The sequence below is a fragment of the Artemia franciscana genome, unplaced genomic scaffold (assembly GCF_032884065.1).
Source record: "Artemia franciscana unplaced genomic scaffold, ASM3288406v1 PGA_scaffold_49, whole genome shotgun sequence".
Lineage (NCBI taxonomy): Eukaryota > Metazoa > Arthropoda > Branchiopoda > Anostraca > Artemiidae > Artemia > Artemia franciscana.
Genome location: NW_027062689.1, coordinates 1878057 through 1895411, shown reverse-complemented (window position 1 = coordinate 1895411; position 17355 = coordinate 1878057). Strand labels below are relative to the sequence as shown.

At 33.4% G+C, this 17355-nt stretch overlaps 4 protein-coding genes across 4 annotated transcripts in view; 3 read left to right on the top strand and 1 right to left on the bottom strand.

The window, feature by feature from the left end:
* The window catches only part of LOC136041920 (tetratricopeptide repeat protein 37-like), a 90828-nt gene extending 87374 nt beyond the window's left edge, over nucleotides 1-3454 (bottom strand). The window contains exon 1 of the mRNA XM_065726720.1: nucleotides 3340-3454. The gene's annotated coding sequence lies outside the window, so the exon portion shown is untranslated. The remainder of the gene's footprint in view (nucleotides 1-3339) is intronic.
* A 2221-nt stretch (nucleotides 3455-5675) lies between these two features.
* LOC136041893 (uncharacterized) lies at nucleotides 5676-6053 on the top strand. Its single transcript, XM_065726686.1, has one exon. The coding sequence runs from the start codon at nucleotides 5676-5678 to the stop codon at nucleotides 6051-6053; it is 378 nt and encodes a 125-aa protein (XP_065582758.1).
* Nucleotides 6054-6908: 855 nt separating this feature from the next.
* Nucleotides 6909-7538, top strand: LOC136041892 (uncharacterized). Its single transcript, XM_065726685.1, has one exon. The coding sequence runs from the start codon at nucleotides 6909-6911 to the stop codon at nucleotides 7536-7538; it is 630 nt and encodes a 209-aa protein (XP_065582757.1).
* A 2296-nt stretch (nucleotides 7539-9834) lies between these two features.
* LOC136041922 (uncharacterized) overlaps nucleotides 9835-17355 on the top strand; it is a 29907-nt gene continuing 22386 nt past the window's right edge. Inside the window, exons 1-2 of the mRNA XM_065726721.1 lie at nucleotides 9835-10101; nucleotides 13103-13276. Of these exons, the coding sequence (XP_065582793.1) occupies nucleotides 9886-10101; nucleotides 13103-13276 (390 nt within the window). The 5' untranslated portion in view covers nucleotides 9835-9885. The remainder of the gene's footprint in view (nucleotides 10102-13102; nucleotides 13277-17355) is intronic.

The window sequence follows — 17355 nt, the reverse complement described above, 5'->3', positions numbered from 1 at the left end:
GAAAGTAAGGAGTAACATTAAAACTTAAAACGAATAGAAATTATTTTTCTGCATGAGGGAGGTTGCCCCATCCTCAATACCTTGCTCTTTACACAAAAGTTTGACTTTTTGTTCCAATTATTTAAGAATGACTCTTGAAACATGAAGGTCGCTTAATTAGAATAATAAGCTTTTTTAATAGTTATAAAAGAAACTCTAGTATAAAGAGGAAGGTGTTGAGGAGGGGACAATCCCTCTCATATACATAATCATTTCTGTTTCTTTTTAATTTTAATGTTATTCTTTACTTTCAGTTGAAAAAACTTGTTTATTTTTATTAGAGATCTGATCATTTTTAAATTAAGCCAAGAAATCCAGCTCCCCCTCCATGGAAAGATCCTCCCACATAACCCCCTCCAACTATCACCAGAAAAGTCCCCAAAAAGGTCCTTGTACCGCCCCCATCCCCAGATTATGTAGCCTAAAACCAGAACTGTTTTTCTGCTTTTGAAGTTTCATTTATTTTATAGTTAAAAATAAAAGCACTAAATTTCATCACCCAAGATCCCAAAACATTTTCTAAACCCTTTACTTCTGTCTTGTTCAAGGGTCAAATTAAATTTAAAACATTATAACTCTATGTCAAAATATGCCAAAAGCTGGCCAAATCCAGTTCCTGTAAATTGATATATTGTCTCTTTGTTAAATTGCAATTGCCAACATAGCCTTAGAATTGAAATGAAACTAGAGATCGTTTGTGTATGCCTATGGTATCTGCATTTCATAAACCTAAGTTATAATACTTTCTGAAATTACAATTAAAAGAAGATAAAGATTATAAATTCACTGTAATAGAGGTAAACTAACTTAATGTTTAGTCTTATGAATTGATACTTGGGTATGATTAGGCTATATTTATCTTTCAAGTTTGGAGCTGTGGGTTATGGGTGCTAAATTAATCATAAATTTGGGTGATAGGCTTTAAAGTACTGTTGGTCTCTACAGAAGGAGATTTTTTGCATTGCTAATTTTACACATTTGTTATGGTTAAAGTTGTATTTGTGACAACAGAGCCTAAAAATTGAAATTAAACTAGAGATCCTTTGTGTATATCTATAGTACCTCCATTTTACAAACCTAAGTTATAATATCCCCCCCCCTAATATGAAAATATATACCCTGAATTGGTACATATAGGGGTAGGGGTGAAGTTCATTTCTGATGATAATGTATGTTAAATTTATATTCAGGATGCAATACTGACCATAGAGGTAAGTTTATTTCTTAGCTACCTGAAGAGTCCATTAATATAAACATTACCAAGAAATTCTTACTTTGTGATGCATGGTATTTTTTTATAAATAAGATTATAACATTTCTTTCCATTATTATTTATATTCTTAGCTCATTTAAAATAGTTTTTTTCTAATATCAAATCAGGCATTTAGACTAAACTGTATATCTTTGAGTCTACATGACAGATACCCATTTTATGGCCAATCAAAGAATGGAAACAACAAAATATTGTGACTATTAGTAGTATGACTATTTACTAGTCCATCAGGGTAGAGGGGGTGCATTGTCAGGGTAATAGTTATTATGTTGATAAGTAGTATTCAATAAGGAATTTAATAGTAATTCTTTTTACTTTATATTTGATATTTGAAAAAATTGTGGTAGAATTCTAGTTCAGCTACTTTTTGTTATCTTAGAGAGGGGTTAGGTTAGTAAAATGAAACTTTTGGGGATAGATCTACAGACTGAAGCATGCGTTAATTTATAGCAAAACATATTATTGGCTTTTGTAGAAATTGAATATACCACTCAATGTCTTTTTTTATGCTCTTTACAAATATAATAATTGCTTCTACTGGATATTCAGATTTAAGCACTTTTTAACCTCTTAAAAATGGCCTAAATATGGGGTATAAAAAAGGCTTAAAACATTGGCTCAGACTTTAAAATATTGGATTCAAACTTACTGTTTCATTATAAATCCATTTTTTTAATGGTATATTATCCACAAGCATCGATTTTCCATGATTAAATTGGATAAATAAATTTTATCCATGTTATGGCATTTTCTTCTTCCTTAACATCAAATTTTAAATAAAAGCATGCATTTTTGGTCAAAAATATGAAAGCTGGCTATTATGAATGCCAGTTATACTGTTTGCTATAAATTTAACAATGTTAAATTCAGCAATGGTTAGTTTACATATTTAATATATGCTATGCTTTACCCCCACTGCCCCAATGTGCAAATATATAGCCCAAATTTGTTTCTAAACTATTACAGATTTGCAATTTCAAACATCCTATTATTTTGTAAAAAATGACCAAAAACACATGCTTTAATTGAAATTTCGGTGACAAGGAAGAAGAAAATGCCATAATATTGATAAAATTTATTTATCCAATTTAATTGTGAAAAAGCAGTGCTTGTGGATGATATGACATTAAAAAAATGGATTTATAATGAAATGGTAAGATTGAGTCCAATGTTTTAAAGTCTGAGACCAATGTTTAAAGGCTTTTTATACCCCATATTTAGGTCATTTTTAAGAGGTCAAAAAGTGCTTAAATCTGAATTTCTGGTGGAAGCAATTATTATATCTGTAAAGAGCATAAAAAAGGCATTGAGTGGTATATTCACTTTATACAAAAGCCAGTAATATTGTTTGCTGTAAATTTACCAAAGCATTTCCTGGGAAGGTATTTTGAAGTACCTACTACCTCTACTCCTCCTTTCTCTAGAGGGCCCTGACCTTTGATAAACATTAAAAATCTTATATGTATGTAAAAATAAATTCTGCTTAAATGAAGTAGCCTATAGCAAAACTTGTTTCAGCTTCAGAACTAAAGTCAATCCAAATTTATTAGGCTCAAAGATCTGCAAATACATTTCCTAAATTTAGAAAAAAGCTACTGATATGGCTTAAAATTCTACTCAAATACCAGGAATTGCATTTTCAGAGCTAAAGCCAAAACAAAAAAGAGACTGATAGCTGAAAAATAAGGTAAAATATTGTTTTGTCAAAATTTGAATAAGTAATAATTCTAGTTAATTGACTTCTTGCTATCTTGGAAAGGGTTTAGGTTAGGAAAATGAAACTTTCAGGAATGGGTCTACAGGCTAAAGTCCTATCTATAGGTAAAGACCTATCTAGAAGGCAAATTTGTAAGAATTAGATATCAGAAGGGTGTTATCATGGAATCATGGTAATACCTTCCCAAAGTAGGCCTATGTTTTTGGCTCTGGAAACATTACTGAAAGTTGCGTTTTCCTGACCCGGCCCCCTTCTCAAGATAGCAAAAAGTAACTAGAATTTTACCAAAACTGTTAACATTTTGACTAACTTTGGAAAGCACTTCTCTCAAAATGTATCTATCTTTTTGTCTTCAAAACTGCCAAGTCTTAGATTTAAAATTGAAACATACACCGAAATTTCAAGACTTGTTCTTTTTACTGCCATCTACAATGGGAGAAACAGATAATGTTTATAGGTAATACGCATAGACGTAAAAATAATAAGTAGACGTATTTTAAAATTATAAATCTATGGTAATAGGCTAGCATTGAAAACGACAAGTATATTTCTGAGGTCTAAGGCAGAGGTCTATAAGTCAAACTAAATTTAGGAACAGGTAATCAAATGAAAATTTTCATGAACTACGATTGAACTTTCAAGCCTGTTTTTTTTTTTAAATCATGCTATGAAGCTCATAAAAAAACCTTAAAGGTTTTTTTAGTCATTGGTTCTAGAAAAAATGATTTAGGAATTTGAAAGAGTCAGGAGATGAAAATTCTCTTGGATTTTAGGGAAAGCCTTTTATGAATCAATAATTTTAAATTTAGCACTGGTGCTCAAAGATGTCTGAAGAAAAAAATTCAAATAGAATACATCATAATGAGAATTAAAATCTATTTGTACGCATCAGAGCTAATAATATAGAACCTAGTATATTGTCATGATAAACTAGCTTTATTTTTAGAAAACAATCACCGCTTCAAAAAAAATAATAATGAAAATAGAATAGGAAGAAAAAATGTACGTAAACAAAATCTTGGAGTAATTGTGATTAATTTTGCATTATACCTTAGCTAAAATAATTTTTCTTTTTATTGATAGAATTTTATATTTTGCACGCCTTATAACTTTTTTTGAAAAGAGGGGTGGAAATTACCTGGTTTTTGCCAAATCGACAGTGACTAATTTTGGAAATTATTCCTTAATTCAGTCTTCAAAATTCTGTTAAATCCTATTATTTTCGATTATCCTCTTTGACAGAAAAAAAATTATTTTATGCTAGTTCATTTGTTTTGTGCTTAGTCCTTAGTGAAAATTTTTGAATGTGTTGCTCTGTCTCATACATGATTCTCAATTTTCTTAGTGGCTCTATGTTTCTCCGGATTAAATAAAAAAAAAATCGGAAAAAGGAATGTACATAGTTATATTGAACTCAAGACGAGCAGAAAATGAAAGCCGGATAATGAATTCAAGCTTTAAATAACCAGAAATTACCACTAAGGAATATATGAATCCCAAAACAAACATAAATAAAAATGAACAGTCAAATCAACTGTAATGATAAACAATATTAAACATAAATTAAAATCCTAAACGAGTAAAAAATAAAACGAGCACACAAACCAAACTTAAAACGAACAGGAATTACAACAAACAAAAAAATTTTCTACTCCCTTTCCCAAACTGTACATATTTAAAAAATTATTGCTTTATTTGCTTTTTATTGAAAACTATAAGCATTCTGAACAGTGTACTAACATTTTCCAAACATTGAAGATGTTTGATTCATTAAAGTAATCAAGACGACTGGAAAGACCTACTGAGAATAAACAGAATGTCTATTAAATACCAATATTAATTCCTGGAACTCTAAGCAGTTAAATTTTATGCTTAAAAGTATTTTGTTATTTTTCAACGTTATTATAACGCAAAGAAAATGTTTAAAATGTATTTATTTTTCAGTATAGCAAAAACGATATGAAATACAATAGAATAACTACAGTTATAGGAGAAAAAGGCAGTAGCCAAAGTCCTGAGGCTATTTTGGACAAAACAGCTCACTCAAATTTTGATCAGTGTTGAAGGGAGGGGTGCATAAAATTGGCGTGAGGAGGCTGTTTGCTATGTGATCAATTTTTAACATTCCCCTAAACATATTCTGAAATTTTCAACTTAATACCCTCGGTCGTGCCTGAGATAAAAATTAAATAAATAAAGAGTGTTTTTTAAGTCAAAGTAAGGAGCATCAGTGAATATTAAAACGAACAGATGCTATTCCGTACACGAAAGGAGCTGGAGGCTCAATACCTCTATATTCAAACTGAAGTTTTTAGTACTTTCATAAGACATCTTATTCTATTTAAACGGTCATTGTGTTTCAGGAATCGTTCTGGGGGAATTGGGACAAAAGGTCAAACTTTAGCAAAAATGGAAAGCCATTGAGGAGAGGAATCAATTTTGTTTGTTTTAATGCTGCTCCCTACGTTCAGCTGATAAATAACACTTTATATTGTTATTTAAAAATAAAATTATCTGACTAAAGAAGCGTCAATGGTAAGCCTCAAATCTAAATCTTTCAATCTGAAGACAACTCGTGTAAACCCCTGGACAAGGTCTATGAACACGAACAAACTGTTTAAGATCAGCTTATGGAATGTTAGAACCATGTCAACAGTGTCAAAAACCGAACAAGGCCTCTGCGAATGCGAGACGTTTAAACTTGACATAGTTGGTGCCTCAGAAGCAAGATGGAAAGACTGTGGCAAGAAGAAAATCAGAGCTGACCACACGATGTTTAAAGTATTATATAGCGGAAATTCTGAGAGTCACATCGGCGAAGATGCAGCAATATTGAGTCCAAAAGATACTAAAGCCCTGTTCTCATGGAAACTGGTTAATAGAAGAATTTTGTGTGCAAGATTTGCTTCTATCCGCCCTAAATTGTCGTTGACCTTATGCTATGCACCCACAAATGATGTAGATGACGCCGTTATAGGTGGGTTCCACAATAACCTTCAATCAGTGACAAACTTTGCTGCATAAATGAAAATGGTGCTCAACTTCTCTGATTTGCCATTTGGGAACGATTTGTTGATCGGTGATACGTTCTTTCAACATAAAACATACATTAATACGCTTGGACATCCCCAAACAGAACCACCAAAAATCAAATCGACCATTTCCTGATTCACCAGAGATGGTGGACGGTCTTAAAAGATGTTCAAAGTTTTAGAAGTGCAGACGTAGGTTCAGATCACAAACTGGTCGTCACCCCACTGAAACTTCAGTCAAATAATTGAAAACGTGCATACTCAGAAACTTTTACGTAGACAAGCTAAGTGAGCAAGGGGTCTAATTTTCGTTTGGTATGAAACTGTCCAATAAATTTGGAGCCCTCGATGACTTTCCAGAAGACGTCCAGAAAGTCCAAAAATATCAGGTCCAACAAACGGCAATATATGAATGGAAAAGCTTGGCAAGCAGAAAATGCAACAGGCCACGGAAATGCACAAACTGTGTGCCCCCTTACGAAAGAAATAGAAGACAAATCAAGTTTACACAAATGCCCTGTAAAGAATAAGGGAGGTAGGCTCCTGACAGACGTGGAAGAACAAAAGGAAGGAAGGACTAGTTACTTAGAATATCTACTAAATAGCCCCGAGCCCGCATTTCCGCCTTATATAACAGACAAATATATTTTCAATCTCAGCATCAGTGATGATATGACGACGAGATACTTTCAGCAGGTATAAAACTGAAAAAATGGGAAGGTTCCTGGTACAGACCGCATTTCAGCAAAAATAATCAAGTCCAGCTTTCGACGAACTTTGGCCATCTGGCTATCCTTTTTCACAGAATGGAGAACAGAAACTATTGTCAAATTCTTCAAGAAAGGAGATGCAAAAACAATGCAAGGACTTGAGAGGCATCAACCATCTCCCAATCTCGGCGAAGCTTTTCTGGAACATAATACTAGGAAGACTCCAAGCCACCTTTGATCTCAACTTGCGTAAAGAAAAACATAGACTCTGGCCAAAACGATCATGTGCTGACTTTATATTTACCCTAGACACGATGCTGGAGGAATCTAATGAATGGGGACAACGTTTGTATGAACTCTTTATAGACTTCAAGAAAGCGTTTGATCAACGTAATCTGTCGACAGTCTTACGGTTCTACGGCATTCCGGAGAAGCTAGTCCCTCTAATATTTGCTATGTACAAAAAGAAGGAATGCGGTGTTAAAACCTCTAACGGTAATATGCGCTACTTCAAAGTCATGACTGCCGTCAAGCAAGGCTGTGTCCTGTTATCCTTTCTCTTCGTCCTAGTTGTAGATTACATCTTTAGACAGATAAATGGACATGGAATAGGAATTTCAGAGACTTCTACCGATCTGGGAATCCACAGTATACCCACAGAAGCTGAAACCCAGACTGTTCCTAGGCAATGTCTTATCTGTTCTGAGTTACTTTATAGAATGTTTAAAGCTAATTTTGAAATAGGAGAAACGTCTTATCGCCTTTGAAAATAAGTGTCTTCACCGTAATTTAAGTATCAGCTGGAGAGGCGATGTCAGAAACGATGAGATCCCCACTCGCACTTGCCGACCAGACATCACCTCCGATTTGAGGCAACGGAAATGGCAATACCTCGAACATATCCTCTGTATGCCAAATCATGAACATCCTAAAATGCTCCTCCACTGGCACCGGAAGGAACCCGTCACTGAAGAAGACCAAAGAACACGCTCTGTAGAACGTGCGAATGTGACAAAAGAGTTCTCCAGACAAGTCCCGTCCCAGAATGGAAAAGCATCTACACAGAGATCCCTTGAGGGAAGATCGGAGATTACTTAATGCCTCTGCACATCTGGAAGAACTAAGTTAGGTCTAAGGTATATTTAATTTCTGATTGTTTTTCAAATAATGTCAGGAGATCTGCATCCCTCTCCATGGAAATGCCCCCCACGAAAATTCCCTCTGTGGAAAGTTGCGTTTGTGTAAATATTCTCCCACCGGTCAATTCCATTTTCGCTAAGAATTCCCTCGTAAAATTTCCTGCGGGTGATTCTACCTGGAAAAATCTCCTTAGTTTACTTTCATTTGAAAATAAAATTGTTTATTATCCAGTTTTTGATCGTTTTAAAATCATGCTGGAAAGCTCCCCCCAAAGGAAATTTTCTCCCATATGAAATTCCCTATGAATAATTTCTCCCGGGAACCCTCCCCCCTTCCGTCATGGAAAAAAACAGACAATTCTAACCCTGCTAAAAGTTACCCCCAGAAAATTCCCCAGGAACATATGTAACATTGAGTTGCCAAAGAGAATAAATGTCTGCATACTTCACAATAACAAACACTATATGTAAACAATAACAAACACTATATGGCAAATTTCATAGCTTACAGTCCTTTCCCCAGGGGCTGTGGGGGAGGGAGGTCATGTCATCCCCATAGGATGACTTATCGCACCTTTCAATTATGCTGGATCCAAATGGCTATCTCAAAATTTTGATCGGATGACTCTGGGTCAAAAAATTAAGGGGGAAAGGGGGCCAGGGGCTTTCCAATCCTTAGAACTTTTAATTTCGGTTTGAATGAGTCCTTTCCCGATCTTCTAGGACTATTAGTTCGAAACGATCATCCCCGAAAGAAAAAAAATAAACAGGCATCCGTGATCTTTCTTATGGCCAAAAAAAAAATCACATTTTTTCGGATGGGAGCTTAAAATGTGTATAGTATGTTTGTCTGATATGCTGAATCTGATGATGGGATTTATAAGGATTCTTTGACTTTTTGGGAGTGTTTCCTCCTTTTTTAAAAATCCCGCAAATTTTCTCAGGTTCGTATGTTTCGATTGGCAACATTAAAGTTGATGAGTTTTACATATTTAGAATCAGCATAAAATGTCAATTCTATTGATATACCTATTGTTATCAAAATGTATCTATATCAGAAATGTATCAAATGTATAAAAAAATGTATTTATTGTTATCTGTTTTTATAGTTTCGGTTACTATTGCGCCGAGTCTCTCTTTACTTATAGATTGTTACCATGAACTGTTTGATACTCATATGTTTTTTAGACAACCAGAATGTGTTCTATTGTGTTCTAATTTTGTTCAATATCCCCCTCATTATATCTTGAAAGTTGTATTTTGATACCCTAAGCCTTTCTGGAGACCCAAGATCAAAGATGGGTTCCAATAATACTACATCAAACCAACAGGCTTGTGTTACTTACAGTCATTGTCCCAGGGGCTCAAGGGGAGTATGTCATCCCTGGAGACAGAGCTATTTGACCTTTAGACTATTTTGAGCAAAACGCCTCACCCCAAATTTTGATCGGATGTCTTGGGGAGGGGGAACTAATAGGGGTGCTGGCTACCCTCTAATCCATTTTGAATCGAAATTGAACACTAAAACTCTTAATTTTCAATTGAACGAGCTCTCTTCGAAGTTTCTACGATTATCCCCAGAGTCATATGAAATGACTCTGTGAAAAAAAGTAATAGCTAATACATTGACACTTTATGGCTCTTTACTATATATATATATATATATATATATATATATATATATATATATATATATATATATATATATATATATATATATATATATATATATATATATATATATATATATATATAAACGCAATTCACAAGATTATGTAACTTTAGCCTTTCATCTTCAATAAAATATATGGCTAGAAAAATCTCAACTAGAATTGCAAAAGAAGATAAAATGACCTTGACTTTAGTTTTTGTGTCTTCTGTTTGTAGAAGACAGATAAGCTTTTTTTCCTAGATAAATCCGACGAAAAAAGCTCTAAATTAGCCTAGTGAGATTCAGTGCAGTATATTGGATGCCATGATATTTTCTATTGTATTTGCAGCTTCAGTTGTGCTATCCGAACTGGGTAGTACAACTGCAGACTTAAAAGTCGTTAGTCCTTATCACGATTTAGCTGTACGTTTTGCCCCGAGAATACGCTTTGATCAACAGACCGGTACTGACATTGGCAAATGTCTTCCCAGTAATGCAGAGGATTACTACAAACTCAGGAAAGGAGGCTTCACAGGAAGGGCAAGTATAGTGTTTCTTTTTTTCTGTCTTTCTGGTGACAAAGACTGAAAGAAACGTCATTTCAGCTAGAAAACAATTGCATATAGTTAAACAAATTGAGAAATCAGTTGAGTATTTGTTTTTCCAATTTTAAAGGAAAAAGAGAGAAATGAATTTTATAGGAATAGAAATATGGTCTACGCAACTTTAAGAATCCTTTGTAGTGAAATGTGTCTGCTCTTTTTTGCGAAGAGAATAAGCATCGGTTTAAAAATTGTATTTTCAATTAAAAAAGGTATTACAAAATTATCAATGACAATACCTTCGATTTTGACTCCCGAAGATAAAATCATGTAACTGTTAGCTGCGGAGGCTGTTACAAACTTTAAAGCAGGGAAAAATGTTAACAGGGATTTGTAAATTCGCTGACCAATTAGGTGATGTTTCTTCTGATCTTTTTATATTTTTGCTGAAACTGATTACAGGCTTCAGTTTGCACAACGAGCTCAGTCAAAGAGATATAAAGCATATGGATTACTTACCTTTATCTTCAATCAAGAGTGACTGGGTACTTATATGTGAAATTCATCGATTTGGTGAGTTGGATTTACCAATCGGCCAAGAAGCCACGTTGCCCAAGATTTACTGAAAGTTAATCAGCTTTAGTACAGAGATGGTCAATTAAACATGTTTATTAAGATTTGTTATATTACCTAACGTAAAAACAACTCATAGTTAACACGCGCAGCTATAGATCAATGGCCCTCTTACATCAAATTGCCGACTATATTACAAAGTGCCTTATTCACTACGTAACATTAACGCGTGGGCAATACATATAGATCTTAGCTCTGACAAAAGATGATACGCCCCCGCCCTCCATCAATTAGCTACATGCAAGATATTTCTATAAATATATTTAATTATTGCCTTTTGAAATATAGTTTGCTGGCTTTCTGTTAATTGTGGAAAAAATAATTATCGTCTTCACAAAGCCTCTTGATATTTTTTTTCATTTTTAATTAGTTATATTTTTAATTACATCACTCTTTCATCTCCCATCTGTTGGTCACGTCTCGTTTTTACAAATGAAATAACACAAAAAACATTGCCGGCTCTCTGCTCCATCTGTGAATAGTTTTTTAATTAGTGCGTCTTATGCTTTGGTATTTGCCACACAAAACCAAGTTTTATGTCTTATAATTGGCCATTACTGCTTCAACAAGGCCCATAGAAGTAGCTTCACAAAACTAAATATAACTGTAAAGACGCACTCACAAGAAGGTCGACTAGGCTGTTAGTTTGGAAAGATAGGACGATTAGTTGGCTGTGCCGTCACCGCACATTCTCCGAGATAAATTAGACATGAATCGTTCTTTATTCCTTAGTAAACCCTATAGCATTGGAAAATAGTTAGAATTTTAGCCATGTAAATGTTACCTTTTATCTAAGAATTAAAGCGTTTTGGTCGGTTATAAATAATTTGAAACATTTGAGTCGTTAATTCATTGGTCGTTCTGAAGACTCCCAATTTATTAATTTTGATACATGGAAAAATGTAATTTCGCCTAGCAATTGAAAAATCAAAGGTTATAATTGAAATATTATCAAATTTATCTCCAAGCATGTAAAAGCGTACATTAACTTCCTGTTTATTTTAGAAATTTAGCGAACAAACGAAGCTTCCTACAATGTGGAGAAATATATTCTCAGGAAAAAAATATACAAAGTAGCATACATATGTACAATTGTTTCTGCTCTGCAAAAAAATTACATGTTACTTGGGATAGATTGCTTACTTCAGAATTAGATGAGAATGAATGTATATATGAAAATGTAATGTTCGTCTGTCTGTCACGAAGTATGACGTCAATATATAAAAAAAACTAACTAAAAAAAAACTTAAAAGAATTAAAAACTATCTTCTATAAAAAAAAATGAAAAAAGAAAAAAAAAACTAAAAGAAAACTAAAAAAGGAAAAAAAACTAAAAAGGAAAATAAAATAATAAAAAACCTAACAAACTAAAAAAAGGAAACAACTAAAAAAGAAAAGAAAAGAAGAAACTAAAAAAAAACTAAAAACGAAAAAAAAACTGAAAATAAGGAAAGATTAAAAAAATAAAAACTAAAAAAAAGACAGACAAAAACTAAAGAAAAAAACGAAAAAAACTAAAAAAAATGAAAAAGACCAAAAGAGAAAAAAAAGAAATAAAACTAAAAAAAGAAAAAATAAAAAAATAAAATAGATAAAAAACTAAAAACAAAAAAATAAACTAAAAAAGAAAAAAAAATTAAAAAAAGATTAAACTAAAAAAATGAAAAAACTAAAAAAGAAAAAAAACAAAAAGAAAAAAAACTAAAAAAGAAAAAAACTAAAAAAAGGAAAAGCTAAAAAAAAATAAAAAAAGGAAAGACTAAAAAAGAAAAAAAAACTAGAAAAAAGAACAACTAAAATAAAAGGTCCTTGCAAAGGCCCTTGCTGCTAACCACCCCTCGTGGAGAAGGCCGACGACACTCTCAACGCCATCTCACTATGAGGGTTGAGTAAGTCAAATCAAGTCCTCTAATAAATTAGTATTCATGGATTGTTCAAGTTGAAAGGCAAATCCAAGAGAATTTTTTTTTTTTTATCTGATTACTCAACGAAAAAAGAGAGTGAAAAAAAAGAAACACAAAAAGGAAAAGTATGCCTATCTTTAAGAGTAACATTTTCACAATTGAAAACCTTCAAAACCTCGCGTCCAGTTCCAATAAAAAAATTCACAACATGCCTTATAATATCAACAAATCTAGAAACGAGATTATGCAACAGCTGGTTATCTTTCCTGGGAATTACATCTAACAACTAATAAGACATATGACTACCTTACTGCGGTTATTGGCCCCTATTTAAAAGTTCTAACAAAGCGAACACAAAATTTAAGGAAACTAAAAATAACAGCTATTTTAAGTTAATGCTTAACGATTGTTTTCCTTATACTGTTTCAAATGCATCATCCTTTTATATTTCTTTATTTCTAGATATGTAACATGGATTATATAAGTGTTCTTGAAAATCGCATTCCCACCTACTATTTTGCTGAACAATGTGGAGAAAATTATTATTTTTCGTATTGGCTATTCTATGGTTACAAAGATGATTGTCCTCTCGGAGAATCGGGAGGAGACGTAAGCTGGGTACAATTCAACGTCAAGGTAATCATAGTGGAATATGGAAACTAGAATGAACAGAAAGTGTTTTCACACTATAAAAAGAAATTTCTTTTGCAATTATAGTATGTCTACTTATCATGCTCAAAAACAAACTCGCTTATGTCTCCCGGTTGTCTCAAAACTGAGCAAAACTCTACTTTCTGGTAATTATTTTTGGAAAAAAGTAGCCATCACCTTTGTGATAGTTGTGAGCGTCATTGATAATTGTCACACAATTTCAAAAGTGATCATGTATTAAATTCTCCTACCATCAAAACCATATAAAAATTACTTATAGCTTCACGTTTTTATGCGATATCTAAGCCCTAAAGCTAAAGAATTTGCATATACACTTTCAAATTAGAAGAAAAATGTGAGAAAATACGTTTCTGCAATACTGAATTTTTCAGAATCAATATCTAAGGGATACAAAAAGGCATATATACAGTCCAACAGTTTAGGCTGCTAATTAGGATAATTTTGAAACGAGAGGATAATTTTCAAAAAATCAAAATAAAATAAAAATTATCCTAATTACGATAATTTTGAAATGATCATGAAATTGATCTTTGTGTCTATCACTTGATAGTACGAGATAAAAAGTGACATTTTACCAGGCATAAATGAATCGTCGCTAGCTTGCTAAAATCACACATTATTTAAACAGCTTTAGCTTGGTTACCTTTTTGGTCAACTGATTGTTGGTCTAGTCTAAATTCCAAGAGAAAATTTCCAACATGGCCTCTGCAATGGTGGAAAAACTAGCACAAGAGTTGGGACTGCACCTTCATGTATCAGACGAAGTTTAGACGAAAGCTATGTGTTTATATTTATAAAAAAAATTCTTCAATCTGCTATACGTGTACCATCAGAAATAATCTATAAAGGCTATCAACTATTTATCATGATAAAAACGTAACTGCGAAGATCTTCGTTACTACTGCTACCACCAATCTAAAGGTATATTGAAGTTTTTTATCCATAGTAATGGCAGTAAGGCCAATTTCTGAAAACGTAGGGGGCGGGAAATCTAGGAGGGGATATTTTGTAGCTATTTGACGATTTTCAAATAAAAACGCCAAAAAAGGCATTTTTCAACGAAAATACCAAAAAGGGCACTTTTCAAGATCTACAGGGAGGGGTAGCGAGGTCAATCCACGGCAAAGTAGGGTCAACGGTAAAATATTTATTCTCAAATTTAAAGCATGGGATAGTTTTATTTTCAAAGAAACACCGAAAAAGCCATTTTCGATGAAAAATACCTCGAAATCATGTTTTCAATATATAGGGGACGGGAAGGGGTAAAAATGCTGTCATGAGTGATCTGTAAAAACCCTGCCGACTGTTGAAGCAACTGGGGGTGTCAAAAATCTAATGGGAGCAAATGACCTTATCCCCTCCCTATTATAGCCCTTAGGTAATAGCAGACTTTGCAATTTTACATTGCTATTAGCAAAATGCCTCAATTCAAGATATAATTTTCATAATGGATTTAGTTGGTTTGTCTTTACGACAAAGTGCATTTCCTGAGAGTATACAGTTCGTCGTAAAGAATTGTAAGTAAGGACCGATCAGGGTTATTAGGCTGAGAAGCTCTAAAAAAGCAGTTTTGATAACAATCAAACAGTTCGTGGTAACGAACTGTAGTAAGGAGGGACCCGGCTGAATAGTAACCAAAATTCTTAAAAAACGGAATTTTGATGCTAATAGTCACATCAAAAGAATTGCATCTTAATGCTGATTTCAAATATATAAGTTTCATCAAATTTATTTATGCCCATCAAAAGTTACGAGACTGAGAAAATTTACCTTACTTTAGAAAATAAGGGGAAACACCCCTCAAAAGTCATAGAATAAAAATCACAAAAATCACACAAAAAAATCACAAAAATCACTTGACAAAAATCACACCATCAGATTCAGCGTACCAGAGAACCGTATAGTAGAAGTTCTAAGCTCCTACCTAGAAAAATGTGAAATTTTGTATTTTTTTCACAAGACAGATCACGGATTCGTGTTTATTTGTTTTTTTCCCAGGGGTGCTCTCATGGACCCACTAGTCCTAAAATTTCACAGGAGGGCTTAATTTAACAGAAATTAAAATTTCTATGCCCTTTTAAAGTGACCAAAAAATTGGATCCCAAGCTCATTTTTCCCAAAGTCACCGGATCAAAATTCTGAGATAGCCGTTTTATTAAGCATAGTCGAAACACCTAACAACTATGTCCTTAGGGACGACTTACTCACCCACAGTCCCCATGGGAGGGGCTGTAAGTTACAAACTGTGACCAGTGTTGACATATAGTAATGGTTATTGGGAAGTGTACAGACGTTTTCAAGAGGATTGTTTTGGTTGGGGGGATGAGAGGTTGAGGGAGTGGGTTATGTGGGGGGAACTTTACATGGAGGAATTTGTCATGCGGGAAGAGAATTTCCATTAAGGGGGTTCAGGATTTTCTAGTATTTAAAAAAAAGAACAGTGAAAAAATAAATATGAAAAAGTTTTTTCAACTGAAAGTAAGGAGATGCATTAAAACTTAAAACAAAAGAAATTATTGCGCATATGAGGGGTTCACCTCCTCTAAATACCTCGCTCTTTACGCTAAAGTATTTCTTAGTAAATTTCAACTATTTATTCTACAGCCTTTGTGATTCAGGGGCCATTCTTAAGGAATTGGGACAAAATTTTAGCTTTAGTGTGAAGAGCGAGGTATTGACGAGAGGGCGAATCCCCTCATATACGTAATAAAAACATAAGAATATAGAATGTCGTTACGTAAGTTGATTCGTAAGTTATGCATATTTTTACTAATAAAAACATTCGTAAGAAATTTAAAGCTCTAATTGCCCTTTTAAGCAGCCAAAGGATTGGAGGGTAACTAGGTCTCCTCCCCTATTCCTGTTTTGCTCAAAATCATCCGATCAAAATTATGAGAAAGCCATTTAGCCAAAAAAAAATAAATTAATATTCAAATTTCGTTTTAATTATTCATGAAAATCAAAACACGCATTAGTTCAAAAACGTTCAGAAATTAAATTAAAAAAAAGTTTTTTACTGTTTTAAAAATAAGAGTTGAGAGAAAGAGTCAAACTTTAGCGTAAAGAGTGGGGCGTTGAAGAGGGAACAGCCCCTTTCATATACCGAGTAGTTTCTGTTCGTTTTAAGTTTGAATGTCGCTCCTTACTTTCAGTTGAAAAACTTTTCTTTTTTATTTAATATATACACAAAAAGTAATTGATTTCAATCGTGATTTTAAATATAGAAAATATAAAGTTTAAAGTTACGCATCAAAAGCTATTATTCGATTTTCGATATGTAGATTTTCGAAAAAGGGAAAATGCCCCAAAGGTTAAATTATCTTAATGAACATCATCGAATTCTGCAAATCAGAGAACCGTGTTGTAGGGGTTTCCTGTTCCCATCTACAAAAATGTGCAACAGAGCATCTTTTAATTTCTTTAAGGACAAATCATGGATGTGTTGTTTGGTATTTAACCAGGGATTATTGCATTGAATCAATTGTACAGGATAACTAGGAGACAGCTTACCCGAATGAATATTAAAAGTTCTAGTGCGCTATTTAAGTAGCCAAAACATTATGCGTCAACAAACACCCGTGGCATTTTCTGCCATTTTGTCGCACCAAACTCCAGAGGTGACCCAAAAAGAGCAAATTTGTTACTGAATAAAAATTCTAAGATAGTCATCACTTTAAAATTATTGATCGTTGTAGGCTATATTGAGCTTCTCAGTTTGAGCGACAATAATGCAGCAAGGTGGGATATTCGCTCCTAAAAAGTAAAGAAGCCAATAAAAAATAAAATGTCAAAATAGCCGTTTATTTTAAAGCTTCATTTAACCAAGTTTATTCACTGCATGTTTGACAGCAGGACGTATAGTGATGTATAATTTCGCATGAGCTATAGTGGAGTAAGGCCGGTGGGTCACTGTGTAGGTACTGGATCTAGTGCAACATCTTGGGGGAGGCCCAATGTGACAAGGGTCAAAATGAGTGAAATCCTGGGGGAATCCAATGTGACAAAGATGCCAATAATTGACCAAACTAACAAATTTATTCTAA